Consider the following 26735-nt stretch of genomic DNA (forward strand, 5'->3'; position numbering starts at 1 on the left):
GAGCGCACAAATGCCCTTTTTATAATGGCATTAATCTATTCATGAGAGCAGAGCCCTCGTGACCTAAACATTAGGCCCTATCTCCCAACACTGTTGCATTGAGGATTAAGTTTTCAACATGAATTTTGGGGGACATATTCAAACCATAGCACCCATTAAATAACAACTCTCCATTCCCACCTACCCCCAGCCCCTGGTGACTACCATTCAATTTTCTGCTCCTATGAATTTGACATTAGATCCCTCATATAAGTGGAAGCATATAGTATCTATCTTTTTGTAACTGGCTTATTTCGCTTAGCATAATGTCCACAGGATTCATCTATGTGGCAGCATGTGACAGAATTTCCTTTCTTTTTATGGCAGAACAATATTCCTTTATATGTATGCACTATATGCACTAAATATTGTTTATCCATTCATCTGTTCATGGATATTTGGGTTGCTTCCATCTCATGGCTATTGTGAGTAGTGCTGCTATGAATATGGGTATGCACATATCTTTTCGAGATGCTGCTTTCAAGTTCTTTGGACATATATCCAGAAGTGGGATTGCTGGATCATATATAGTTCTATTTTCAATGTTTGAGAAGCTGCTCTACTGTTCTCCATAGCAAATGAATGCCACAGGGATTTTGGTAAAGACTGCATTGAATCTGTAGATCACTTTGGTTAGCATGGACACCTTAACAATATCAAGTTTTCCGATCCATGAACACAGGATTTTGTTCCATTTATTTCTGTCTATTTTAATTTCTTTCAGCACTGTTTTGTAGTTCTTAATGTATATATTTTACCTTCTTGATTAGGTTTATTCTAATTTTATTTTTGATGGTATTTATAAATAGAAGTGTTTTCTTCATTTCCTTTTTGGATTGTTCACTGTTAGTTTATGGAAACACAACTGATTTTTGAGTGTTGATTTTGTATCTGGCAAATTTGCTGAATATGTTTATTCTAATAGTTTTAAACAATTATATATGTTGTATAATCTTTAGCCTTTTCTACATATAAAATGCCATCCAAGAACAGAGATGATTTTACTTCCTCCTTTTCAATTTGGATACCTTTTATTCTTTCTCTTGCCTTATTGCCCTAGCTAGGACTTCCAGTGCTATGGGGAATAGAAGTGGTGAGGGTATGCATCCTTTTCTTGTTCCTGATCGTAGAGGAAATGCTTTCAGTCTTTCACCATTATGGTATACCCTGTGGGCTTTTTATATGTGGTCTTTATTATATTGAGGTGGTTTCCTTCTGTACACTTTATTGATTAGTTTTATCATGAAAATATGTTGAATCTTGTCAAGTCCTTTTTCTGTATCAATTGAGATAATCATGTGGGTTTTGTCCTTCTTTTTATTAACATGGAATATTACACTGATTTTTTTTTTTTTTTTTGTATGTTGAACCTTGCATTGCAGGAATAAATCCCACTTAGCTATGGTGTTTAATCCTTTTAGTAAACAGTCATACAACACATAATGATGTTTTGGTCAATGACAGACTATATATGTGATGGTGGTCCTATAAGATTATAATGGGGTTGAAAAATTCCTATTGCCTAGTAATGTCATAGCCATTCTAATGTAGTATAACACATTAGTCATGTATTTATGGTGATGCTGATGTAAACAAAGCTACTGCACTGCCAGTAGTATAAAAGTATGGCACAATTATATACAGTACATAATGCTTGATAATGAATCTACAGATTCAGCGTAATTCCTATCAAAATACCAGTGTATTTTCTTCTTGCTATTTTTAAAGTTCTTTCTTTCACTTAGATTTTAGACATCCTGAATATAATATGCTGCAGTGAAGTCCTTTTTGCAATGTATTTGTGTAGGGATCTCTGGGACTCCTATACCTTGATGTCTAACTCTTTTGATAGACATGGGAAATTTTCATTAATTATTTCCTTAAATAATCTCTCTTTTCATTGGGAATACTGATAGTTCATGAGTTTGGTCACTTTAGGTAATCCCAGTCCCAGATGTCTTGAAGACTTTGTTCATTCTTTTTAATTCTTTTTCTTTATTTTTGTCTGTCTGGATTATTTTAAAGGACCTTTCTTCAAGTTATGAGATTCTTTCTTCTGCTTGTTCCAGTCTATTCTTGAAGCTTTTGAATGTATTTTGTATTTCCGTTAGTAAGTTTTTCAGTTCCAGAATTTTTTTTAAGATATCTATTTCCTTGGTAAATTTCTCATTCATATTCTGAATTGATTTTCTGATCTATTTGTATTGGTTTTCAGATTTCTCTTGAATCTCATTGAGCTTTTTTAAAGTTAATATTTTGAATTCTATATCTGGAATTTCAAGTTCTTTCTGATTGGTATCTTCTTTGGGAAAAACACTCCCCAAACCTTGCTTTCCTCTAAACTCTACAACAATCAAATAAACACAGAAGAAGACTTCTGTGACCAAATGTGGGGTTTTTCCCCACACACCAAGCAGTAGACAAGAGCTGGGTGTCCTCTAATTCAATTCTGACACTATTGCCTGGAAATAGGTCAGATCCCACAGGGTAAGGGCTCAGTCCCCAACCTCCTCCACCCCCAGACAGCACTTGCAAGTCCTGGCCTGCAGAACTTCTGACCGACCGGCTTCCAGTTGTGGTTCCCATGACCCTCTCCCTTTTTGAGTTCGATTAATTTGCTGGAGTGGCTCACAGAACTCAGAAACACATTTACTGATTTATTATAATGGATATCACAAAGGAAACAGAGAAGAGATGCACAGGATGAGGTATGCAGGAAAGGGTAGGGGGTTTCTATGCCCTCTCTTGGGCACACCACCTTTCAGGAATCTTCTCATGTTCAGCTGCCTGTAAGCTGTTTGAGCCTAGTCCTCTTGGTTTTTTATGGAGGCTTCATTACATAGGCATGATTGACAACCATGTAGAAATGTGACTGGACAGAAAACAAGGACAGTTCAACATATAGCATTGCTGTTAGCTATGATGCGTTGAGCAGGCTAGTCTCCAGTCCCATGGCAGCCTGTAGCAGGGCAGTGGGTATGGTCCTGAGTGTGCTTAGTAGAACTTGGTCTTACCTGTCCTTCCCCGGCCAAAGTGGATGCCTCAGCTGTGTTGCCTCAAACTTGGCCAGAGGGTAGGGTGCAGCCTAACGTTAAACTCTCAAAGTGGTGCCAGTGAGGGGACCTGTGACCAGAGTGGAGGGGCCCAGGCAAGCAACATGGGCAAGAAGTTGTGGAAAGTGCAGCCCACTTGTTACTTGTCGTCACGGCATCTCGTTGCATGGCAGCGGGTATTGTCCTAGGTATGCATGAGAGAGCCTGCTTTCTGGTGTCTCTCCTTGACTGAATGGAAGCTGCTGATCTTGGCCCACGGGCCAGGCACAACCCAGTGTTAAACTCTCAAAATGGCACCTTGGGCCTGCTATCAGAGAGGGTGGAGCCTCTTTCAGGCAAGCAGGATGTGCATGAAGCTGTGGAGAGTAATTTGTCTCATAACCACTGGTTGCTGGGTGGTGGGTATTATTCTAAATGTGCCTAGGTGAGTCTGGTTTCCCTGTCCCTCTTCAGCCAGATGGCAACTATAGCTGGGTTGTTCCAAACGTGGCCTGAGCCAGCTCAAGGGCAGGGCACAACACAGTCCAGCACTAAACTCTCAAAATGGCACCTTGGGCCTGCCATCAGAGAGGATGAGGCCCCTTCCAGGCAAGCAGTGTGGGCAGGAAGCTGTGTGGAGTGCAAATTGCTCATGTCTCAGACAGTCTCAACAGCAGTCTGCAGCAGGGTAATGGGGACCTTCCCAGGGTTATTGGGAACCGCCAGTGTCCCCTGTCTCCTCAGAGTAGTGCAGCAGCAGCCATGTCTGTAGATCCTCCAAGGCTCTTGAAATGGTGCTCAGCTGTAGGCTTGGATATCTGTGGGATTTTGTATGGATTCCCTTTCTGGATCAACATCTCTGTGCAATCTCTAGGCAGTTTCCTGTGTTAGGCCCAAGGCCTGCATGAGTCAAAATACTCTCTAAAAAAAAAAAAAAACAAAAAACAAAAAACAAAACTCTCTCATAGCCAAGATAGTAGAAGCCTGTTTTGGAGTGTATTTACTGTTTCCCCGTGTCCAGGAGCTTCTCCTGGCTTCCACCCAGTCCCCAGCCAGGCAAACTGCCTTGAACCCTCTCCTTACTTTTGGTTCTTCCTGTTACTCCTCTGATGAATCCAGGCTTTCTCTCACAGATGATCTGTTCAAAATATATCTGCTTACTATTATGGTTCTTCTTTGTGGTAGTTCTTCACATGCTACCTGTGTTTGGTCAGCCATCTTGATTCTATCGTTTTAATGCTTTTTTTTCAGATTCTTTCATATGTCTCTTTTCCATTATAATTCATATAGCCATATTTTATATATTGGGATCTTTATTCCATTTGCTCTTTTGTAACCAGCTTTTTCACCCCAGAATATGCCATGGCAATAGATACAAACCTAGGTTAATCATTTTTCATAGTTATTTATGTACTACAAATTTATTTAATCATTTAAGGTTCAGAGACTATCTTGGTATAGGTTAATCTTCTTGAACTAGGTATGCTATTGCTGGACAAAAGAAAATACATATTTAAAATTTCAAATATATATTGCCAGATTGTATTACATATGATTTTAAAGGGAAGATTTTTTGTTGGAAAGCTCTTCTTTTTTCTTTTTTTAATGTAATTTCTAGAAAATTATGGTAATTGATTTCAGACATTTAAAAATACTGTGCCTTTATATTTTCCATCATTTTATCTTTAGCTTTTGCCTGTGGTGACAGAGCAGCTACAGTGGATGCCATTTGTGAATGCCAAACTTCACGAGCCCTTTGTAAAATTTATATATTGGTCACTAAGGCAGCTAGATGCTGGAACACAGGTAATTGATTAATAGGAATCTATGTTCAAGTAATATTCTATTTAATATTATTTCTCTTGATATTGTTCTTTCACAATTTTTTTTGCATATGTTCTCTTTATATTTTGGAATGCTCTTCTCTACCTGTAAGATATCTTGCTGGGATTGTGATAGGGATTGCATTAAACCTGTATATCAGTTTGAAAAGAATTGACATCTTTACTGTGTGAGTCTCCTAATTGATAAACAAAAAATGTCTCTTCATTTATTTAAACTTGGATTTCTTTCATCAGTGTTGTATAGTTCTCAGCCTAAAATTCCTGTACTTTTTTTTAGATTTTCAGCTGAGTATTTCAGTTTTTTTAATGGTTTTAATTGGTATTGTCTTATTAATTTTAATGTTCATGTTATCATTGATACTATATACAAATATAATTGATTTTTCAGTTTATTTTGTATCCTATGACCTTGACCATATTAACTTCAGGAGTTTTCTTGAAGATTCCTTTGGATTTTTCTATAGACTATCATGTTATATGCAAATGGGGACTTATTTTTGTTTTCTATATATATATGCCTTTAATTTCCTTTTCCCTTCTTTTCATTAGCTAGAATTAATACCAGAATGATGAATTTGAGTGGTGAGAGCAGATGTCCTTGCCTTATTCTCCATCTTAGGGGGAAGTGTTCAATCTGTCACCATTAAGTATAAGATTAGTTGTATTTTATAGACGCTTTTTTATCAAACTGAGTTAGTTCCCCCTTTTTCCTGTTTTTCTGAGGTTTTTATCATGAATGAGCGTTGAATTTTTTCACATGCTTTTTCTGCATTGGTTGATAAGATCATGTGGTTTTTCTTTTCATCTTTACCTTGGTGTTTTTTTTTGTTTTGTTTTGTTTTTTTGAGACAGAGTCTCACTCTTGTTGCTCGGGCTAGAGTGCCGTGGCATCAGCAACCTCAAACTCCTGGGCTCAAGCGATCCTCCTGCCTCTGCCTCCCAAGTAGCTGGGACTGTAGCTGGGACTACAGGCATGTGCCACCATGCCTGGCTAATTTTTTTTAATATATTTTTAATTGGCCAATTAATTTCTTTCTATTTTTAGTAGAGACAGGGTCTCGTTCTTGCTCAGGCTGGTTTCAAACTTCTGACTTCGAGCGATCTGCCTGCCTGGGCCTCCCAGAGTGCTAGGATTACAGGCATGAGCCACCGCGCCTGGCCCATCTTTACATTTTTAATATGGTGGATTACATTCTATTTCAAATGTTGAATCAGCCATGCATCCCCAAAAGAAAGCCACTTGGTTGTGGTATTTAATTCTTTTTTATATATTGTTGAATTCTGTTTGCTAATGTTTTGTTAAGGAATTTTACATCTATATTAATAAGAGATATTGGTTTATAGTTTTATTTGTTTTGAACTGTCTGATTTTGTGTGAGGCTAAGCTAGGTTCATAAAATGAATTGGGAAGTATTCTATCCTTTTTATTTTATGGAAGAAATTATATAGAGTTAGTATTAATTCTTCTTTAAACATCTGGTAGAATTCTCCAGTGAAACTCCTCAGACCATTAGATTTCTTTTGGGGGTGGTTTTAAATGATGAATTCAAGTCCCTTAATAGCTATAGGGCTATCCTAATTAAGTAATTCATATTAGTGATTTCTAATAGTTGGTGCTTTTTGAGTAATTGAACCATTTTGTCTAGTCAAATTTATGTGTAGAGTATTTCATATTATTTTCTTATTATCCTTTTGATATCTTCAGTATCTGTAGTGATAGCCCTGTTTCATTTCTGATAAGGGTAATTCATGTCTTCTTTCTTTACTTTGTCATTTCTGCTAGAAATTTATCTATTTTATTGATCTTTCAAAGGATCGTGTCTTTGTTTCATTGATTTTTTTTCTATTTTTTTGTTTTCAATTTCATTAATTTCTTTATTATTTTCTTCTGCTTGCTTTGGATTTATTTTCCTCTCCCTTTTCTATATTACTGAAGTAAAAACTTAGATTATTGACTTGAGACTTTTCTTCTTTTTTAACAGATACATTTAGTGTTATTTTCCTGTCAGCCCTGCTTTAAGCATGTTTCACAGATTTTGATATGTAGCATTTTCATTTATGTTCAATTTCATGCATTTTTTAATTTCCCTTAATACTTCCTCTTTGACCCATGAGTTATTTATTTAGTAGTTTGTTGTGGGTTATTTTTTTATCTTTCTGTTTTTCTACTTTAGTTGTATTGTTGAGGTTGTTTTATGGCTGAGGATATGTAGTCTGTTGTTGGGTGGTTTGTTGCATAAATGTCAGTTTGATCCTATTTGTTGATGATTTTTTTTTGAGTTGTTTTATATCCTTGCTAATATTTTGTCTAATTGTTCTATTATTGAGAAATGGCTTTTGAATTATCTAGCTATCATTGTAGATTTATATGTTTCTCCTATTAGTTTCATCTGTTTTTGCCTCACATATGTTATAACTCTGTTGCTTGGTGCATATATATTTAGGATTGTTATATTTCTTGGTGGTTCGGCCCTTTTACCATTTTATGATGTCTTTCTTTCTTTTTTTTTTTTTTTTTTGAGACAGAGTCTCACTTTGTTGTCCAGGCTAGAGTGAGTGCCGTGGCGTCAGCCTAGCTCACAGCAACCTCAATCTCCTGGGCTCAAGCGATCCTCCTGCCTCAGCCTCCCGAGTAGCTGGGACTACAGGCATGCGCCACCATGCCCGGCTACTTTTTTATATATATATATATATCAGTTGGCCAATTAATTTCTTTCTATTTATAGTAGAGACGGGGTCTTGCTCTTGCTCAGGCTGGTTTTGAACTCCTGACCTTGAGCAATCCGCCCGCCTCGGCCTCCCAAGAGCTAGGATTACAGGCGTGAGCCACAGCGCCCGGCCGCATTTTATGATGTCTTTCTATGTCTTGGATGGTTTTCTTTGCCTCTGAAGTCACTTTATCTGACATTAATATAGCCACTCTGCTTTGCTTTGATTCATGTTATTGTGATATATCTTTTTCCATTCTTTTGCTTTGACATGGTTATATTGTTATATTTGAAATTAGCATCAGCATGTAGCTGAGTTCTTTGGGTTTTTTTTTATTGTTTGCTTGCTGTTTTTTTTTTTTTTTAAGAGATCAGGGGGTCTTACTATGTTGCTCAGGTTGGCTTCAAACTCCTGGACTCAAGTGACGCCTGCTTCAGCCTCCTGAGTAGCTGGGAGTACAGATGTGTGCTACTGCAACCAGCTCAGATTTTTTTCTTAATCATCTTTGTTAAGCTCTATGTTTTAATTGGTGTTTTTAGGCCATTTATACTTAATGTACATATGGTATATTATGGCTTAAACTGTAACTTTATTTTTTGTTAACTTTTTTTTGTTTCTGTTTTTCATTTCTTTTGTTTTTGTGCTTTCTTGTGGGTTAAACATCTTCATTTATCTATAGTGTTTTGAGTTAATCACTGTATAGCTTATTATATAGTTCTTCTTGGTGTTACATTTGGTTTAGTTTAGGATCTTTAAGATGGAAAGCATACTTCCAATGATTAAGACAGAGACAAGATGGAAATAAACATTTTATTGCTTACAGATCTTGAGGTTACATGGCATACCTGGAGGCCACACATGGAGGTCAGCGAATGAAGGCAGGAAGAAAGAGAGAGAGGGACCCATGGATCAACACCTTTACTGAGGTTTAGGGTGTTATCCAAGCAGATTTTCCATGAGGAGTTCTAATTGTTGAGTTTAAACAAGCAAGCACAAGTTCCAGGAGGCCACATAGTTGACTGAGAGATAGTCACTGTGGCATATATGCATAGTCCATGTGGGGTGTGAGGGTCAGCAAAGCAAGTCAAGTAGGGTACATCTAGCTATCCCACAAGGATGTGGTCACCAGGAAGCAATTGTATAAGGAAGATACCTGGCTCGGCCACAATGAGGGGGGGGGGAATTGAGGGTATAGAATTGGAAACTGTGTTAAGGGTGACTGAGCCCTGCTTCTGGTATGAGAAAGTCCAACTTATATTTAAAATGGATGCCAAGGCAACTTAAAGTTACAGGGATTCACTACAGCAATATGTATAAATAACTTATTATAATCTACTGGTATTGCTATTTTACCATCTTAAGTAAAATGTAGAAACCTTACCTCCCTGTCATCTCTTAACCTCCTCCCTTTATAACATAATTGCATTAAATGTTTTCCTACATACATTTAGAACATTAGACAGTGTCATCATTTTTGCTTCAACCATCAAACCTAATTTATAAAACTGAAGAAGAGAAGGAAAGTCTACTGTATGTACCAGTATTTTTGCTTACTGTATTCTTTCTTCCTTCCAGATGTTCCTACAGTTCCTTCTTTTATCATTTCCGGTCTAGAGAACCTGTTTATCTGTTCTTCTAGGATAGATCTGCTGATGACAGATCCTCTTAGTTTTTGTTTATCTTAACATATCTTGATTTCCTTTCATTTCTGAAGGATATTTTCATTGGGTGTTGGATTTGGGAATGGCAGTTCTTTACTTTCAGTACTTGCAAAATGTTGTGCCAATTCCTTCTAACTTCTGTGATTTCTGGTAAGAAATCTACTGTCATTTGAATTATTAATATGTTCCCCATATATGTAAGGTGTCATTTAACTCTTGCTGCTTTCTATGCATATATTTTTTTTGTCTTTAGTTTTCATACGTTTGGGAATGATAGGTCTTCATCTCTGTGGATTTATGTGGAGATGTTCATCTCTGTGGATTTATCCTGTTTGGGGTTTTCTCAGCTTCATCAGTATCTACACTTTTTTTGTGTGCCAAATCTGGGAAATTTTCAGCCATAATTTAAGTATTTTTTAGCCCTACCTGATTTTTCCTCCCCTTCTGGGATTCCAAGGATATGATTTTACATCTTTTATTATGGTCTCTCAGTTACTTGAAGTTCTTGTGGTGATGATGGTTGTTGTTTTTCTAGTTTGTCTTTGATTATTTGGGTTGGGTATTTTCTGTTGTTTTATTTTGCAGTTAACTGATTCTTTCCTCTATCCCTTCCATTTTCTATTGAATTGGTTTTTTTGTTTCTGTTTCTGTTTTTTCTTTTCTTAATTTTGGTTATTGTATTTCCAGTTGTAAAATTTCCATTTGGTTCTTCTGTATATTCTCAGTAGGACTTTCTCTGTCTTTGATGAGATTTTCTGAAAGTGTTTGCAATTGCTTATTTTATCATGACTGCTTTAAAATCTTTGTCAGATAATTCTAATTTCTTATCATATTGATACTGACAGTGTTTGATTGTCTTTCTTCATTCAGTTTGAGATCTTTCTGGTTCTTGGTATGATGAGGGATTTGAAATTCAAAAATAGACATTTTGGGTCTGATTACTTTTAGCAAAGATTGTTGTATCCTTAGGCAATGCTTCAACTACAATCAAAAATGCTATTTTTGTGACTTGTCTTCTCCTTCAATGAAAGGGAAATACTAGCCACACATATATTTTTAAGTTTATTTTTTCATTATAAAAGTAGTATAAAGTATTAGAGATAATAAAAAGGCAAAAAAATAAGTAAAATGTCCTTAATCCTATCATTTTAATACACTATAAGTAGAAACTTGAAATACTTTTTCTATTATCTTTTTCACACAAAGGTTTTAAAATACACATGTATTATTTTTAAAAATCTTGACTATACACACACACACACACACACACACACTTTTTTTTTTTACTTTTAAAGAGATAGTGTCTCAATCTGTCACCTAGGCTGTAGTGCACTGGCATGATTCTAGCTCACTATAGCCTCAAAATTCTGAGCTCAAGGGATCCTCCTGCCTCAGCCTTCCCAACAGCTAGAACTACTGGCATGTGCCACCACACCTGGCTAATTTTTTAAACTATATTTTTGGTAGAGTCAGGGCCTTGCTACGTTTCCTAGACTGATCTCAAATTCCTGGCCACAAGCAATCATCCCATCTTGGCCTCCCAAAGTGCTAGGATTACCGATGTGAGCCAACAGTACATTTAAGTTAGATTGCACTACTTGTGCCTCTCACCACGCAACCATTTGGCCGTTGATACCCACAAAATCTCAATATATTTGTTTCTGATTTTAGATCCTGAAATTCAAAAGCTGAAACTTGTTATCTACATTGCAATATCAGTACTGAATTGGGAACCAGTTGGTCACAAATTCCCATGCTACACAACTCAATGATAGGAGAGTCTGGTTTAAGCACACTCATCTGCAACAATTTGAAATGGTTTCCTTTCATTTGATTCTTAATGGATATGTGGAATGCCATTAGATTATATGTTATTTTAGGGTAGTTCTATGATATTATTTCTATTTTGCCCGTTTTCTTGTTTTAGTTTATTCTTTGTGAGAATTATCCTTGACTCCAACCCAGCATTTTATTCTTTTGAAATAGTTAATAGTTTTTAGAATCACTGTGACATTTATGATCAGAGTGAGCTGGAGGCAGTGAAGTTCTAGACCAGGCGTCCTCAAACTACAGCCTGCGGGCCACATGCGGCCCGCCAAGGACATTTATCCGGCCCGCCGGGTGTTTTTGCCACTGCTGCCTGTCCTGCTTAGCAGCCGACTTGTCGGGGGCCCACGGTGCGCATGTGTGGAATGTGCTCCGCACTCTCCAACGGCCCTCCAGCGGTCTGAGGGACAATGAACTGGCCCCCTGTTTAAAAAGTTTGAGGACCCCTGCTAAATCTAGACAGTCAGTTCCATATGCAAACCCAGTTAAGATGTACCTGATAAGCCAGTTGTCAGTGATGGTGGAGAAATGAGGAACTGAGAGAGTAGGTAGTTCACCTCTGTTGTGGTCATGCTTCTCTGTGCCAGAAATATAGCACAATCTTATGTTCTTACATGTTTTAGAAGAATACAAAGTCATAGGTAAATAATTTATTAAAAGTTGATTATAAAATTGTCACTTTCCAATCTTGCATATTTTCAACTTTTAGCAAAAAAATTCACTTTTAGTTCATATATTTGACTGTAGTACCTAAAATAGGTATTTTCTAAACATGAATAAATATACAAAGATTATATATATTTTTTTAACAGCATTCAACTATGATATCAACATTGAGGAGATTGGGTGAAGACATATTTAAAGGAGTAGTAACTAAAGGAAATCAGGATGTTTTAGAGCAATCTGTGGAGAATAAACCAAAGACAGCTGCTTTCTTTAAGAGCTCTAATTTGCCATTGAGATTTTTATCAACCTTAATTGTTCTCAAAACAGTCACTCAAGGTAAGCTTTCACATGTGCTTATAGTATAAATTTGGTAAACTGCTAGGGGAGAATTCTGTATAATAAAGCAATTCTTTTGGAGTCAAATATGTTCTACAATTTTGGAATGAAATTTTGAGTTTTATAATGGTATGTTATAAAAAACTACTTTTATTTGCTGAATTTGAGAAATAAAGTCTTTAGTTGGATTGTTGCCTCCTCCCAGAAAGCCTGGTTGATTCTCTTAGGTCATGTTTCCATAACACCCTTTGCTTACCACTATTGTTCTATTTGCCACATAAGATTCAAATTGCTAGTTTATTATTTTCCACTAGTGAATGGCTTAGAAAACTATAGTTCATGGGCAAAATCTTTCCCACCACTTATTTTGTAAATAATTTGTTAGGTATTGTCTATGACTCCTTTTGCCCTACAGTGACGGAGTTGAGTAGTTGGCAACAGAGACTGAATGGCCTCCAAAACCTCTATTATTATTTGGACCTTTACAGAAAAGGTTTGTCAGTCCCTGCCCTAGTTTGTAAGTTTACTGAAGAAGAAACATGTCTTGTTTACCATTGTATCTCCCTGCACCTAGCATGGTGCTTGGTGAATAAGGAAATGAATGAATTAAACATAATCATTCAATCAAAGTTGGCCATACTTAATATGTAGCTATAACTAGTTATCTTTTTAGATTATTAAATATGATACTTTTTGTTAAAGTGAATTATGCTAATGCAGTCAATAAATATACCATCTTTTTTTGTTAAATTATATGACTTAGACTGGCTGTTTTTCTGAGTGGACAAGGACAGTAATTTAATTTGGTTTCTTTCTCTGAAGTATGTTTTATTTAGTCACTCCTGATGGTATGAACTTGATGAAAAAACAGAATGCTCTATAACTTTGTCTTCATTAGTAATTTTGCCCCCATATGGTTATAGTTCTCAAAATTATAATGGACTAGGCAGTAAGTGTTTGAAAGCCTATTTATGAGAAGAGAGTATTAGCCCAAAATAAAGTTCACTGCAGACTTATCTCAGAAACTTAAAACACACACACACACACACACACACACACACACACATATAGACAGACTCTAAATAGAGTTTTAGCTGATAGACCATAGCCACACATTAGTTCACCAGAGATCAAATAAGGTTAACATCAGGAATTCAAAGCCACTTTAATATAAGAAAAATTAGTAGTCATTAATTATTTAAGAAAAATATTTAAAATCATATATCAACATATAACATCATTTGATATCATATATTGTTCATTCCTGTGATAAAACTCTGAAAAAGGGAGAAATGCAATAAAGGATGTTTATTTGAAAAGAGAAAGTAAAATAGGTGGGAATTGGGTGCTCCTTGTCACCATTTCTGTGCAGTACCGGTCCATTACAAATGGACCTGCCAACCATTTGTAATGAGCCATGAAAAAATAAAGTATGAATATTCGAAAGGAGTAAGGAAAACTATTAATTCATGGATACTGTATATAAATTGAAGGTTTTTAAAGAAATAGCAGGGCATAAAGATATGGATAAAAAATGGATGCATAAATAGGTTGATAAAGATTGATGCTGAAGTTAAATGTCAGAAATAAAGGACTTTTATTCTTCTTACCTCCAAAGACCAAGTGTATTAAAAATTAGAAGATGTTCCATGTGGCTTAGTGTAACACCAGTTAAAATTCCAGTATAGTTTTAGTGTAAATTGAGGAAGTGCTAGTGAAGCTTATGTGGAAAAATAATTTCCAACAAATGTAATGATTTAAAACAAATAAAACAGTAACACTGGATCAGAGGCTTACCTCAGCAGACTTTAAAACAATCATAATATGTAATAATAAAAAATGAGTAATAATTGATTTAATACATCAAAACAGTACAATTGGAATAGTACTGTCAGAAATGTCTTAAAATTAGTACTTCATAGTCATTTATTGAATTAATGAATTTGATTGTTTCCCTGTGCAAGTAATTTTTTAAGAACATAGAATCATATCCAACGTGATATGGATGATAGAATTAGCAGACAAGGATTTTAAAACAGTTATTATAATGATATCCCATACATTTAAGAAAATAGAGGAAAGCATGAGCTTGGTAAGGAGACATGTGGAACATAAGGGGAAAAAATATATCAATCACATTTCTAGAGATGACAGTCACAGTGCCTGAGATTAAAAATATACTAGAGAGAATTAGACATTGCAGGCAAAAGACTAGTGAACTAGAATACGTAGCAATCAATACAAACTGTCCAAAATGAATTTCACGGAGAAAAGAAATCTGTGAAAAACAAAAAATATATATATGTCCTTAGAGTCTATGAAGGGGGAAGACAAAAAATATTTCAGAAATAATGGCCCCAAATTCTTCAAATGTTGTAAAAACTATAAACACAAACATAAGGAGCATGTCCAACTTAAGCTCCTGGTCATTCCTGTTCTTCTCCTGTCTTCTTTGGTCTTCTCTAGACATCTGGGTGTCACCTCTCTTCTCCATACCCTGCTGACCTCTGGCCACTGGAGTTCAAGAATGCTGTCTAAATCCAGCTCTCCTGTTCACCTCTTCTCTCTGACCTTTCAGTGGCCTCATCACTTCTCCTTTGATCATTTAGACTTGTCTGCCTGACTTCATTCTCTGCTCTGCTAATTTCCATTCACACTCACTGTCAGCGATTCTCTCTCATGAGGCTCCTGCCTAGCAGATACCCTTTGCTGCATGTTTCTCAGCCTGGTGGCCTCAAAAAAGACCTGAGACTAATCACTGTGGAACAAGGAAGAGATATTAGAGTCCTCCTTTTCCTCATGGACTAGCCACACCCAGCCTAGGCACAAGGGTCTCTTTTAAGCCCATACCTGGTAGGCTCTATTATTATTCAGCTACCACTTAGGGCTAAGGCACAAGTTGCTACTGTCAAGAAAGAAACCCAGGCCAGGCACGGTGGCTCACGCCTGTAATCCTAGCACTCTGGGAGGCCAAGGCAGGAAGATCGTTTGAGCTCAGGAGTTTAAAACCAACCTGAGCAAGAGTGAGATCCCATCTCTACTAAAAAAACAAAACAAAAAAAAATAGAAAAAATTAGCCGGGTAACTAAAAATAGAAAAAATTAGCTGGGTGTGGTGGTACACACCTGTAGTCCCAGCTACTCAGGAGGCTGAGGCAGGAGAATCCCTTGAGCCCAGGAGTTTGAGGTTGCAGTGAACTAGGCTGACACCACTGCACCCTACCTGGGGTGACAGAGTAAGACTCTGTCTCAGGAAAAAAAAAAAAAAATGAAAAGAAAGAAGCCCAGATGCTAAGGGATCCTAGGGAGAAGAGAACTCCCCAACTGCTTGTCCTCTCTCCAGAGCTGCATGCAGGTAGGATGTGAGTCCTGGAGCTGTGAGAGGTTGCAAGTGAATACAGGTATAAAAGGAGCCTTGGTCCTAGTCATATCCCAGCATATGCCAGCACCTAGGAAGAAACATCAGAGCCAGATGGCCCTCAGAAGCTCTGTCAGACACTGTCCTGGTACAGGTGGTGAGAGCCAGGCCCAGAAAAGGAAGTGTCCTCTGTAAGACTCAGGCCTCCTAGTCCCATGTTCCCTGACAGATGAGGACTAGCACATTCACAGCTCTCACCCTAAGCGATTGTCTAGGCCCCTGAGGCAAGTTATGGAGGAATGGGGGGCCTATTAAGAGGCCCAGCAATGAGGAGTCCTGCTCTTCACAGTCTAATCTAATGCAGTTAACCTTAACACCCTCTTGGATGCTGAACACTAGAAAAAGCCTAATGGTATATATACACCAGGGTTTCTCAACCTCAGTACTATTGGCATTGTAGGTTGTTTATCAGAATCCTTGCCCTCTGCCAACCAGATGCCAGCACTATCCCACTTGAGACAACCCGAATGTTTCCAAACATTGTCATATGTCTCCTGGGGAACAAAATTGCCCACATTTGAGAACCACTGCTATACACTATTTAATCCTCACAATAGCAATAAACATTTCTATCCCAAATTGCAAATGAAAAAATTGAGACTCACAAAAGTTTCATTGGCTTGCCCAAGGTCACTAAGCAACTTGCAGGCCTCATATTTGAAACCAGGGCTTTTTGATTCAAAGTTTAGGGCATTTTCCACTATATAACTCCATTTCTTGACTCAAGGATCAGCATTAAGTTGCTCCCTACCTCAGTCTCCTCCAAATGTAACCAAAAGGAAAATGTCTGAATTTGATTGGCAGAATAGAAGTGGATTGAATCTATCTCTAACTGGACTATGGCCTTCAGAGGCCAAAGGTAGGACTTACCACATGGTACATCAAGCTCATGGGGCAGGCCATCCTTGTAGGAGGCATAGTCAGCACAACACCAACACTACCAGGGTTCCAGGATGGCTGTCTGAGGAGCCCTTGGGATGCCATCCCCCCAACTCTGCAAACACTAGGCAGTTGTTTGTCTTGCCCGTGCTGCCCCATAGCAAGCTCCTGGAACCTGTCCGTCTTTACGCTTATAGGGCATTGAGATGGGGCAGGCTGTACCTCTGGACAACCCTTCCCCAAACCCCCAGTTGATCCTTTTCCACATCTGGCTGCCTGACTCATAGGGCAAGGCTAAAGAAGAATAATTTAGTGGCTGTCGGCCTGTCTCCCCCAGTGTTAGGTTCACAAGGGCAAAAGAGCAAGGCCTGGTCTCTCAGTCTCAAATTCTTACAAATTCTGATCAAGTGGTTTCATTTTAAAGCATTAATTTATTACCCTATAGTACAAAAATAATATTTCACATGAAAATAAGATGAGATATTGGTGGCTAAATGCCTGGCGCAGTGTATATTACATTGAATGTGTTCAATGAATTATTTGTTTAATAAAATTCTGAAACAACATAAGGAGAAAAGTTTTGCTTGGCTTCCAGGTGTTTTACATGTAGGTTGGGTGGATAAATATATTAACATACATTTAATACATTTAAGTATTTTAAAACATGTTTAAAAATAATATGTTCAAATATATATGAATTTAGATGCATATGGTAAGTCACTGTCCCATGTTTGAAGCAGCCCAGATATGATAGAGACAAACCCAAAAGGTAATGAAATTGCCTCAAACTGCATGCAGGTAGCAAGTTCAGAACATTTCCAAATAAAATGCCTTAGGAAAGTTTTTTGGTGGACACTGAAGCAGTCAGCCCAAGAGAAAAGAAAAGGTTGTTTTCTGGGGGGTTTGGGGGAATAATTGACTGTTTAAATAAAAAATAATAAGAATGTATTGGATTGTGGAGCTTATATGTAGAAGTAAAATGTGTTGGCAACAATATAATAAAGTCTAACTGGGCTGAAATAGAATTACAGTATAGTAAATTTCTTATACATGAAATGGTATATTACTTGAAAGTAGACTGCTATAACTTAAAAATGTTTATATATAAAACCTTAATAAAAAGATGTATAGCTAATATGCCAACAAAGGAGATAAACACTTCGATTAAAAGGCAGAGTTTATCTGATTGGATGAAAAACAAGACCCAACTATATGTTGCTTACAAGGATCCCATTTTAAATATAAAGACACAGATAGATTACAAGTAAACAAATGGAAAAGGATATGCCATATTAACACTAATGAAGAGAAAGTCAGAATCACTATATTAATATTAGGCAAAGGAAGTTGCAAAGACTATTTTCAGAGATAAAGAGGATCATTTCAAAATGATAAGTGGTCAATTCATCAAGAGAACATCATAATCCTAAACCTTTAATATACCTAATAACCTGAAGGAAAAATTGTTAGAACTGAAAGAAGAAACAAGTCCACAATAAACTTAGAAGTTCCAACATTCATAAGTAATTGATAGAACAAGTAGGCAGAGAGTAAGAACACTGTCAACCAACTTGATCTATTTATAGGATACTCCACCTAACCACAATGGAATACACATTCTTTTTAAGTATATACAGTATATTGATAAAATAGACCATATTTTAGGCCATAAAACGAATCTTAACAAATTTTAAAAGATTCAATACAAAGTATGTGGTCTGGCCTAGAAATAAATAACAGAAAAATAACTGGAAAATTTTCAAGTATTTGGAAACTAACATGCTTTTATATAACTCACGGCCAAAGAAGAAATCAAAAGAAAAATTAGAAATAATTCTGAACCAAGTGAAAACATAGCATAACAAAATCTGTGGGATGCAGCTAAAGTAGTGCTCAAAGGGAAATTGATAGCATTGAATGCCTTTAAATAGTAGAAAAAGGGTGGCAAATTAAATCCAATGCAAACTGAAAGGTTATAATCAGTATAAGAAAAGAAATATGTGAAAATATATGAAAAATAATAGAGAAAAATTAGTGAAACCAAAGCTCTTTTATTGAGAAAACTGATAAATTGATAAACCTCTAGCCAGGCTGAGTAGAAAAAAAAGACATGATGTAAATTTACCAATATCAGAAATGAGAGAGGGTGATCATTAGGGATCCTATAGGCATTCAAAAAATAAAGAAAGAACATTTTTTCATATGTTTGTTGGCCATTATTCTGTCTTCTTCTGAGAAGTTCATGTCCTTTGCCCATGTTCAACATCTCTAATCGTCAGGGAAATGCAAATCAAAACCACAATGAGATATCACTTAACTCCAGTGAGAATGGCCCTTATCAAAACAACAAATGCTGGCGTGGATGCGGAGAGAGAGGAACACTCCTACACTGCTGGTGGGACTGCAAACTAGTTCAACCTCTGTGGAAAGCAATATGGAGATACCTCAAAGTGATACAAGTAGATCTACCATTTGATCCAGCAATTCCACTACTGGGCATCTACCCAAAAGATCAAAAGTCACTTTATGAAAAAGACACCTGCACTTCAATGTTTATAGCAGCACAATTCACAATTGCAAAGCTGTGGAAACAACCCAAGTGCCCATCAATCGAAGAATGGATTAATAAAATGTGGTATATGTATACCATGGAATACTACTCAGCTTTAAGAAACAATGGTGATATAGCACCTCTTGTATATTCCTGGATACAGCTGGAACCCATTCTACTAAGTGAAGTATCTCAAGAATGGGAAAACAACCACCACATGTACTCACCAGCAAATTGGTATTAACGGATCAACACCTAAGTAATAGGAGTAACATTTATCGGGTGTTGGGAGGGTGGGAAGGGGGAGGAGGGGATGGGTATACACAATCACAATGAGTAAGATGTGCAACATTTGGGGGATGGACACGCTTGAAGCTCTTACTCGAGGGGGGAAGGGGGCATGGGCAATATATGTAACCTTAACACTTGTACCCCTATAATACGCTAAAAAAACAAACAAAAAAGTTAAAAACAAGAAAGAAAGAAAGAAAGAGAAAGAAAGAAAGAAAGAAAGAAAGAAAGAAAGAAAGAAAGAAAGAAAGAAAGAAAGAAAGAAAGAGAAAAAAGAGAAAGAAAGAAGAAAGAAATTGTCTAAACAATTTAATGCCAATAAATTCGACAGTTTAGAGGAAATGGACACATTACTTGAAAGATGTAAAATACCAAATTTCACTTAAGAGGAAATGGATAACCTGAATGTACCTATATCTATTATGGAAATTGAATTTGTAGTTATAAAATTCCTCTTCAGGAAAATTACAGGCCCATATAGTTTCACAGGTGAATTCTACCAAGCATTCTATGCAGACTTCCAGACTAAAAATATGAAATACTCTTGAGATAAATATGTGAGAGACAAAAGATATAGTGTACACTGAAACTGTTAATATAAAGTATTCTGAGAGAATTTAAAGACCTAAATACATGGAGAGAGATATACTTTGTTCATGGGTCATAAGATTCAATGTTGTTAAGATGTCAGTTCTCCCCAAATTGATGTATAGATTCAAAGCAATCCCAATCAACATTCCATTAGGTTCTTAGGTAGAAATTGATAAGTTGATTATAAAGTTCACGTAGAGAAGTATCTCAGGAATAGAAAAATGAATACTGCATGTTCTTATAAGCGAGAGCTAAATGAGGGGTAAAAATGGTCATAAAGTGGTGTAATGGACATTGAAAACAGGAGGGGAGAGGCTAGGAAGAGGATGAGGGATAAAGATCTATCCATTGGGTACAATGTTACACTAATTGGGTGACAGGGGCAGTAAAAGCCCTGACTTTCAGCATTACATATTATACAATTCATTCTTTGTAACAAAAACACTTGTACCTCATAAATCTATTGAAAGAAAAATAAAAAGTTCACAGAGAAATGCAGAGGACTTAGAATACTCAAAACATTTTTTTTTTTTTTTTAGAGAGTGTCTGTGGCCTGGGCTAGAGTGCCATGGTGTCAGCCAGGCTCACAGCAACCTCAAACTCCTGGGCTCAAGCAATCCTACCTTAGCCTCCCAAGTAGCTGGGATGACAGGCATGAGCCACCATGCCTGGCTAATTTTTTCTGTATGTTTTTAGTTGTCCAGCTACTTTATTTCTATTTTTTTTTTTTTTTTAGTAGAGACAGGGTCTCACTCTTGCTAAGGCTGGTCTTGGACTCCTGAGTTCAAATGATCCTCCCACCTCAGCCTCCCAGAATGCCAGGATTACAGGAGTGAGCCACCACGCCTGGCCAAAACAACTTAAAAACAGCAAGTTTTGAATTATTTATGCTGCCTGATTTCAAGATAGTGTGGTGTTAGTGTAAAGGTAGACATCAGTGGGACAGGATAAAGAATCCATAAATAGACCTACACATTTATGGTCAGGTGATTTTTCAACAAGTTGCCCAGGCAATTCAATAAAGAAAGGATAATCCTTGCCACAATGGTACATCCATATGCAAACAAACAAACAAGAAAGTACCTCAACTCTTACCTTACAACACATACAAAAATTGTCTTGAAATGTATTGTAAACATAAATTGGAGTTAAAACTCTAAACTTACAGAAGAAAACATGAGATTATTTGAATGACCTTATAACCTTGGATTTGGCAAATTTTTCTTAAATAGGATTCAATATGCATGAATTATAAGAACTTAATAAATTGGACCTTATCAAAATTAAGAATTTTGGTTTTTCAAAAGACACTTGTGAAAATGGAAGTCAAAGAGTGAAAGAAATTATTTGCAAATCATAGATCTGATAAAGGGCTTGTATCTAGAATACAAAAAGCACTTTCTTACAACTCAATAACAATAGGAAACAGATTTAAACAGAACCTCATCAACGAAGAAACATGAATAGCAAAGAAACACATGTAAAGATCCTCAGCATCATTACTCGTTAGGAAATTGCAGACTCAAACAGCAATGTGATACCATTACACATCAGTGAAATGACTAAAAGTAGATACTATACCAAATGCGAGGATTGTGAGGATTCAGGGCACCTGGAACTCTTATTCATTGCCAGCAGGAATGTGAAATGGTGTCACCACTTTGGAGATCACTTTGACTGTTTTTTAAGAAGTTTGTTAGAAGTTGAACATACTGTTTGCTGTATGATTCATCCATTCCACTCCATTTCCATTGTCCCAAAAGGAATGAAAGCATATGTATACACACATACTTGTTCACAGCCTGTTCGTAGCAGCTTTATTTATAATAGCACAACCTGGAAACAGCCGAAATGTCCATCAACAGGTGAATAGAGAAACAAATGGCGATACATCCACACAATGGAATACTACTGGGCGATGAAGAGGACAAACTGTTGTACATGCAACAACATGAATGAATCTCCATTATGCCAAGTGAAAGAAACAAGACAAAGAAATGTATATTCTGTATGATTGTATTTATATAAAATCCTTAGAAATGCAAAATCATCTATAATAACAGAAGGTAAATTAGTGATTACCTGGGGTGACTGCTGGTGATAGAGGGAGGGATTGCAAAGGGCATGAGGAAGGTTTTGGGGGTGACAGATTTTTCCTGATTGTGGGGATGGGTTCAGAGGTGGGAAAACTCACCAAATTGTGTACTTTAAATAAGTGAAACATTTTGTATGTAAATTATACTTCATTAAAGCTAAAAAACATAGTATGTGCATATACTAACAATTTTTTAAATGCTATTATTTATGAATAGAAAGGAAAAGTATGTACCACTCTTGCGGAAACCCTGAGGGTTTAATAGCCTGATTTTTATCCTCTGTAGCTTCCTCTGTTTAACCCCCAGGTTCGTCACTATAGATCTAATACTTTATTTTCAATATATTTTGTTTAGTGTCTTTCACTTCTTAGGCAACAGTTATTTAATCATCCTCCTATCAATGGGATATTCCAGTTGTTTCTCATTTTTGTTTGTTTGTTTCTCAAATAATGATACAATACATATCTTTATACACATCCTGAAGTATTGAAACTTTTTATTTAGATACAGTAATTTACCAAGGTGAGATTGATACATGAAAAGGATATATGTATTTTAAATTTTAACAAATGTTTTCAGATTCCTTATCAAAAAGACTGTAGCTGTTATGTCTGTTCAGCAGTATGTATTATATGCTATTTTTTAACATTTGTCAGCCTCATTGGGTAAACATATTAATAGTTTCACATAATTATTTTTATTTGCATTCTGTTGACTGCCAGTAAGGTTGACCATCTTTTTATATGTTTTTTGGAAATTTGCATCTTCTCTTCTGTAAATTTCCTGTTCATATCCTTGATTTATTTTCTATTGGATGATTTCTCTTTTTATTTATTGGTTTTTTAAAAAATAATACTGGTTGTGGCCAGGCATGGTGGCTCATGCCTATAAACCTAGTACTCTGGGAGGCCGAGGTAGAAGATTGAGTTCAGGTGCTGGAGACCAGTCTGAGCAAGAGCAAGACCCCATCTCTACAAAAAACAGAAAAATTAGTTGTGCATCATGGCACGCACCTGTAGTCCCAGCTGCCAAGAAAGCTGAGGCAAGAAGATTGCTTGAGCCCAAAAGTTTGAGGTTGCAGTGAGCTACAATGATGCCACTGTGCTCTAGCCCAGGTGACAGAGTGAGACTCTGTCTCAAAAATAATAATAATGATGATGGTAATAATAATATTGGTCCTTTTTGTGTCCTATGTGATTTTTTCTAGTTTATCATGTGTTTATGGTTTGTCTTGCCAAACCAAAATTTAAAATTTTTATTTATTAAATAATATCTATTTTCTATGGTTTCTGAACTTCCTGTTTAAAAATTATATTCTAACTTTTCTTATAATGTTTTTCTCTTATCTTTTACATTTAGGTTTTTAATTCAGCTGAAATTTTAAAAATACATGTGATGTGAGAGAAGTCTAATTTAGTGTTTTCATATCAAATTTTTAACAACAATTCTTAGAGGTGTGCGCATATATATATTTGTTTGTTTGTTTTGGAGACAGGGACTTCTTGCTCTCTTGCCTTTGTAATATCATCATAGTTCACTGCAACCCCAACTCCTGGGTTCAAGTGATCTCCCTGCCTGAGCCTCCCAAGTAGCCAGGGCTACAGGTGCACACCACCACACCTGGCTAATTTTTCTAATTTTTTGTAGAGATGAGGGTCTCACTCTTGCTCAGGCTCGTCTTGAACTCCTTCCTGGCCTCAAGTCATCCTCCCGCCTTGGCCTTCTAAAGTGCTAGGGTTACAGGCATAAGCCACTATGCCTGGCTACATTAATATATTTTTGCACTTCCCAAAATGAATGCTTCATGAATTTGGATGTCATCCTTGTGCAGTACATTTATATATTTTTGAGACATTTATATTTTTTAAATCGTTTTAGAAATATTTAATTACATACGTAATAAATACATCTATTTTTATTTTATTACAACAGTGTTCAAAATACCTAAACACTTACCTCCCCACTCCCCTTCCCCCATAAAAACTTCTGTGTTTTTCTGCAGAGAGAGTCTGTTACAATTTTGGTGTCCTTTCTTCCTGACCTTTTAAACTTTTGTATACATATATATGAAACTTTAGAAAACACAGCATTACTTTGGGTTTATCTTCTTATTAAAAAAATCCTAATTGTACTGTGCTGCTCTACAACTTACTGTTTTCACTCAATCTGTTTATAATTTATTTGTATTGACATAATATCTAGCGAATTATAAGCTTTCTATGATAATTGGTAATAAAGGCTCTAACCAAAGATCACATAATGGTATCTCTTGTCCATCCTAGTAACTTTCTGATTGTCTTATTTATTTTTCTTATGCATTTTGTCAAATTTCTAAGTTAATTTTTTTAAAAGTTAAATGCCTTTTCAGCCAGTGATATCTCTTTATAAAACCTATGTAAGCATTTCTTTATCCTGTAGCCTTTTCTGAAAAGTCTTCATGAGAAGATGGACAACTTCCAATAGGGTTTAGTTAGATTTTTTTATTATTGTTTCCTATTTCTGAACAGTGTTTATATTTAAAAAGTTAAACTTTTTAAACTTTTTAACTTTAGGATATGAAATGGAAGTTGAAAAATCAGACTAAATAATTATTCATTAATTTATCATTTTAAAAGACATATACATTGATTTTTACCTTTTATCTAAATGCACAATTATGAATACACAATTGATATTCTCTTAGTTTGAAAAATTATTCAGATGTTCATTCTGATTGTGAAAATGTCTTTAAAACATATTTATTAAAGAGATAGCAAAGAAACTGCTTAGAATTCATTTACAAATATGTTTTAAAGCTACTTTCAAAATCACTTGGAAGAGTCCATAGATAATGTAGTTGAAAGCAATCTTTTAGGTCTACTTTGGTATCAGATAAACTTTCAGAGATGTAATAAATATTGAAAAATTAATTAAGACATTGCTAGACTGTCAGAATGAGTATAATTAACTGGGTTAGTATCTTATTAAAAATCTAAAGAATACATTTTTAAAACAGTAAAATGTATTTTAAAAGTTACAGGATTGCGTTACGGTATTAAAAAATTACCACCCTTCATAAAAACATCCTTTCCCAATTTTGATTACTTGGCAAACCTCATAAAGGGACAAAATAGTCCAGCAATGTTGTAAAACCACCCCCAATTTGCCATTTTATGACAAACACATCTGTTATTAATTTTTGTTAAATTGACTTTTTTTCTCTGTAACATTTTATTTCTTTTCTAAAAAGTGTTTATAGCAAAATGTTAACAGCTGTTAAATCTACAGCATGGGCATTTTTCACACCATTTTCTCTATTTTTCTGTGTATTTGAAAAATTCAGAATTAGTCTTTTAAAATTAAAAATATTTTTTTAATGGGATCTTCAGAGATATTTTTAAAAACTGTGCCAGCTCCCCAGTGGGAAATAGAGTGAGAACCCAGAGAGGCCCTCAGATCCTTTGATTACTACTTTAAAAAGATGTCTACTTGTATAGTACACCCTGGCAGTCTGTTTCATGGGAAAGCAGCTCTGGGGCTAAATAATGGATGTACTGCAAGAAAAAAAGGAGGAGGAGTAGTCATTGGGGTCTGGAGTTCGAAATGTTTGGGAAATTTTAGGATAAGCAAAATTTAATAATTTCATTACTTTAATGTCCTAGCGGGCATTATAAATCTCTAAAACTTGAATATACTGTATGTAACATTTCCCAACCTTATTTAACTTTCAAAACCTTTGTGGAAGAGCAGTGTGCAGGACTAATCTCTGAGGAAGACAATTTGGGGAATACTGTCTTACAGTTTATGAAGTGCCTTTGTAATACCTTTTGAAGATTTATATTGCCCTGAGGAATGCTTTCTCTAGACTCATGTTAAGAGGGAGAGGAAATTAACATGAAAAAAGAAAGGTGAGTGGCTCCAAATTCATATCAGTATCAAATTCCAGAGCTGATGAGCTGATTCCTTTTTTTTTTTTTTCCCACGCCAAGCGAATTTTAATATGAATAATCCAAGATTATGGTGATTGCAAATCTGTGAACAAACTAGGAATTATTCACCTTACTTTGAGCATGCATTTTTTTTTTCTTTTGGCATATTATGGGGGTACAGATTTTAAGGTTTCAATAAATGCCCATTTCCCCCCTCCCCCCAAAAGTCTGAGTCTCCATCATGACCATCCCCCAGATGGTGCACATCTCACTCATTGTGTATGTATATACCCACCCCCCTCCCCCCTCCCCCCTCCCACCTGCCCAATACCCTATTACTGTAGTACCTATGTGTCCACTTAGGTGCTAGTCAGTTAATACCAGTTTTCTGGAGAATATATCTGGTGCTTGTTTTTCCATTCTTGGGATACTTCACTTAGTAGTATGGGTTCCAGCTCTAACCAGGAAAATATAAGATGTGCTATATCACCATTGTTTCTTAGAGCTGAATAGTACTCCATGGTATACATATACCACATTTTATTAATCCATTCTTGGATTGATGGGCACTTGGGCTGTTTCCACAGCCTTGCAATTATGAATTGTGCTGCTATAAACATTCGAGTGCAGGTGTCTTTTTTGTAGAGTGTCATGATTCCTTTTTGATTTTGTGTTTTCTGAGTAGGCTGAAGGTTGGAAGGAAGCTTTTGGATTTTAGTTTGTGTAATCTTGGAATATAACAAGAAAGCCAACTTAAAAGAGCCAGGATAGGAAAAATTTACGTAGTAAATACTATTAGGAGAATGAGAAAAATAAAATTTAGTTATACTGTCTTATTAGGCACTGCAGTAAATTCTGGGAGAATTAAAAATTTTAACACAAGAAAAC

The 26735-nt window shown here is 36.0% G+C and overlaps 1 protein-coding gene across 4 annotated transcripts in view; it reads left to right on the forward strand.

The window, feature by feature from the left end:
• Window positions 1-26735, forward strand: part of CCDC138 (coiled-coil domain containing 138) — a 117650-nt gene that overhangs the window by 61353 nt on the left and 29562 nt on the right. For 3 of the 4 annotated variants that reach the window (XM_012737619.2, XM_012737620.2, XM_076001082.1), the window contains 2 exons: window positions 4761-4877; window positions 11925-12114. In XM_012737619.2, the coding sequence (XP_012593073.1) occupies window positions 4761-4877; window positions 11925-12114 (307 nt within the window). The remainder of the gene's footprint in view (window positions 1-4760; window positions 4878-11924; window positions 12115-26735) is intronic. The other variant, XM_012737621.2, reaches the window with a different exon arrangement.

Source organism: Microcebus murinus, chromosome 3 (genome assembly GCF_040939455.1).
Source record: "Microcebus murinus isolate Inina chromosome 3, M.murinus_Inina_mat1.0, whole genome shotgun sequence".
NCBI lineage: Eukaryota > Metazoa > Chordata > Mammalia > Primates > Cheirogaleidae > Microcebus > Microcebus murinus.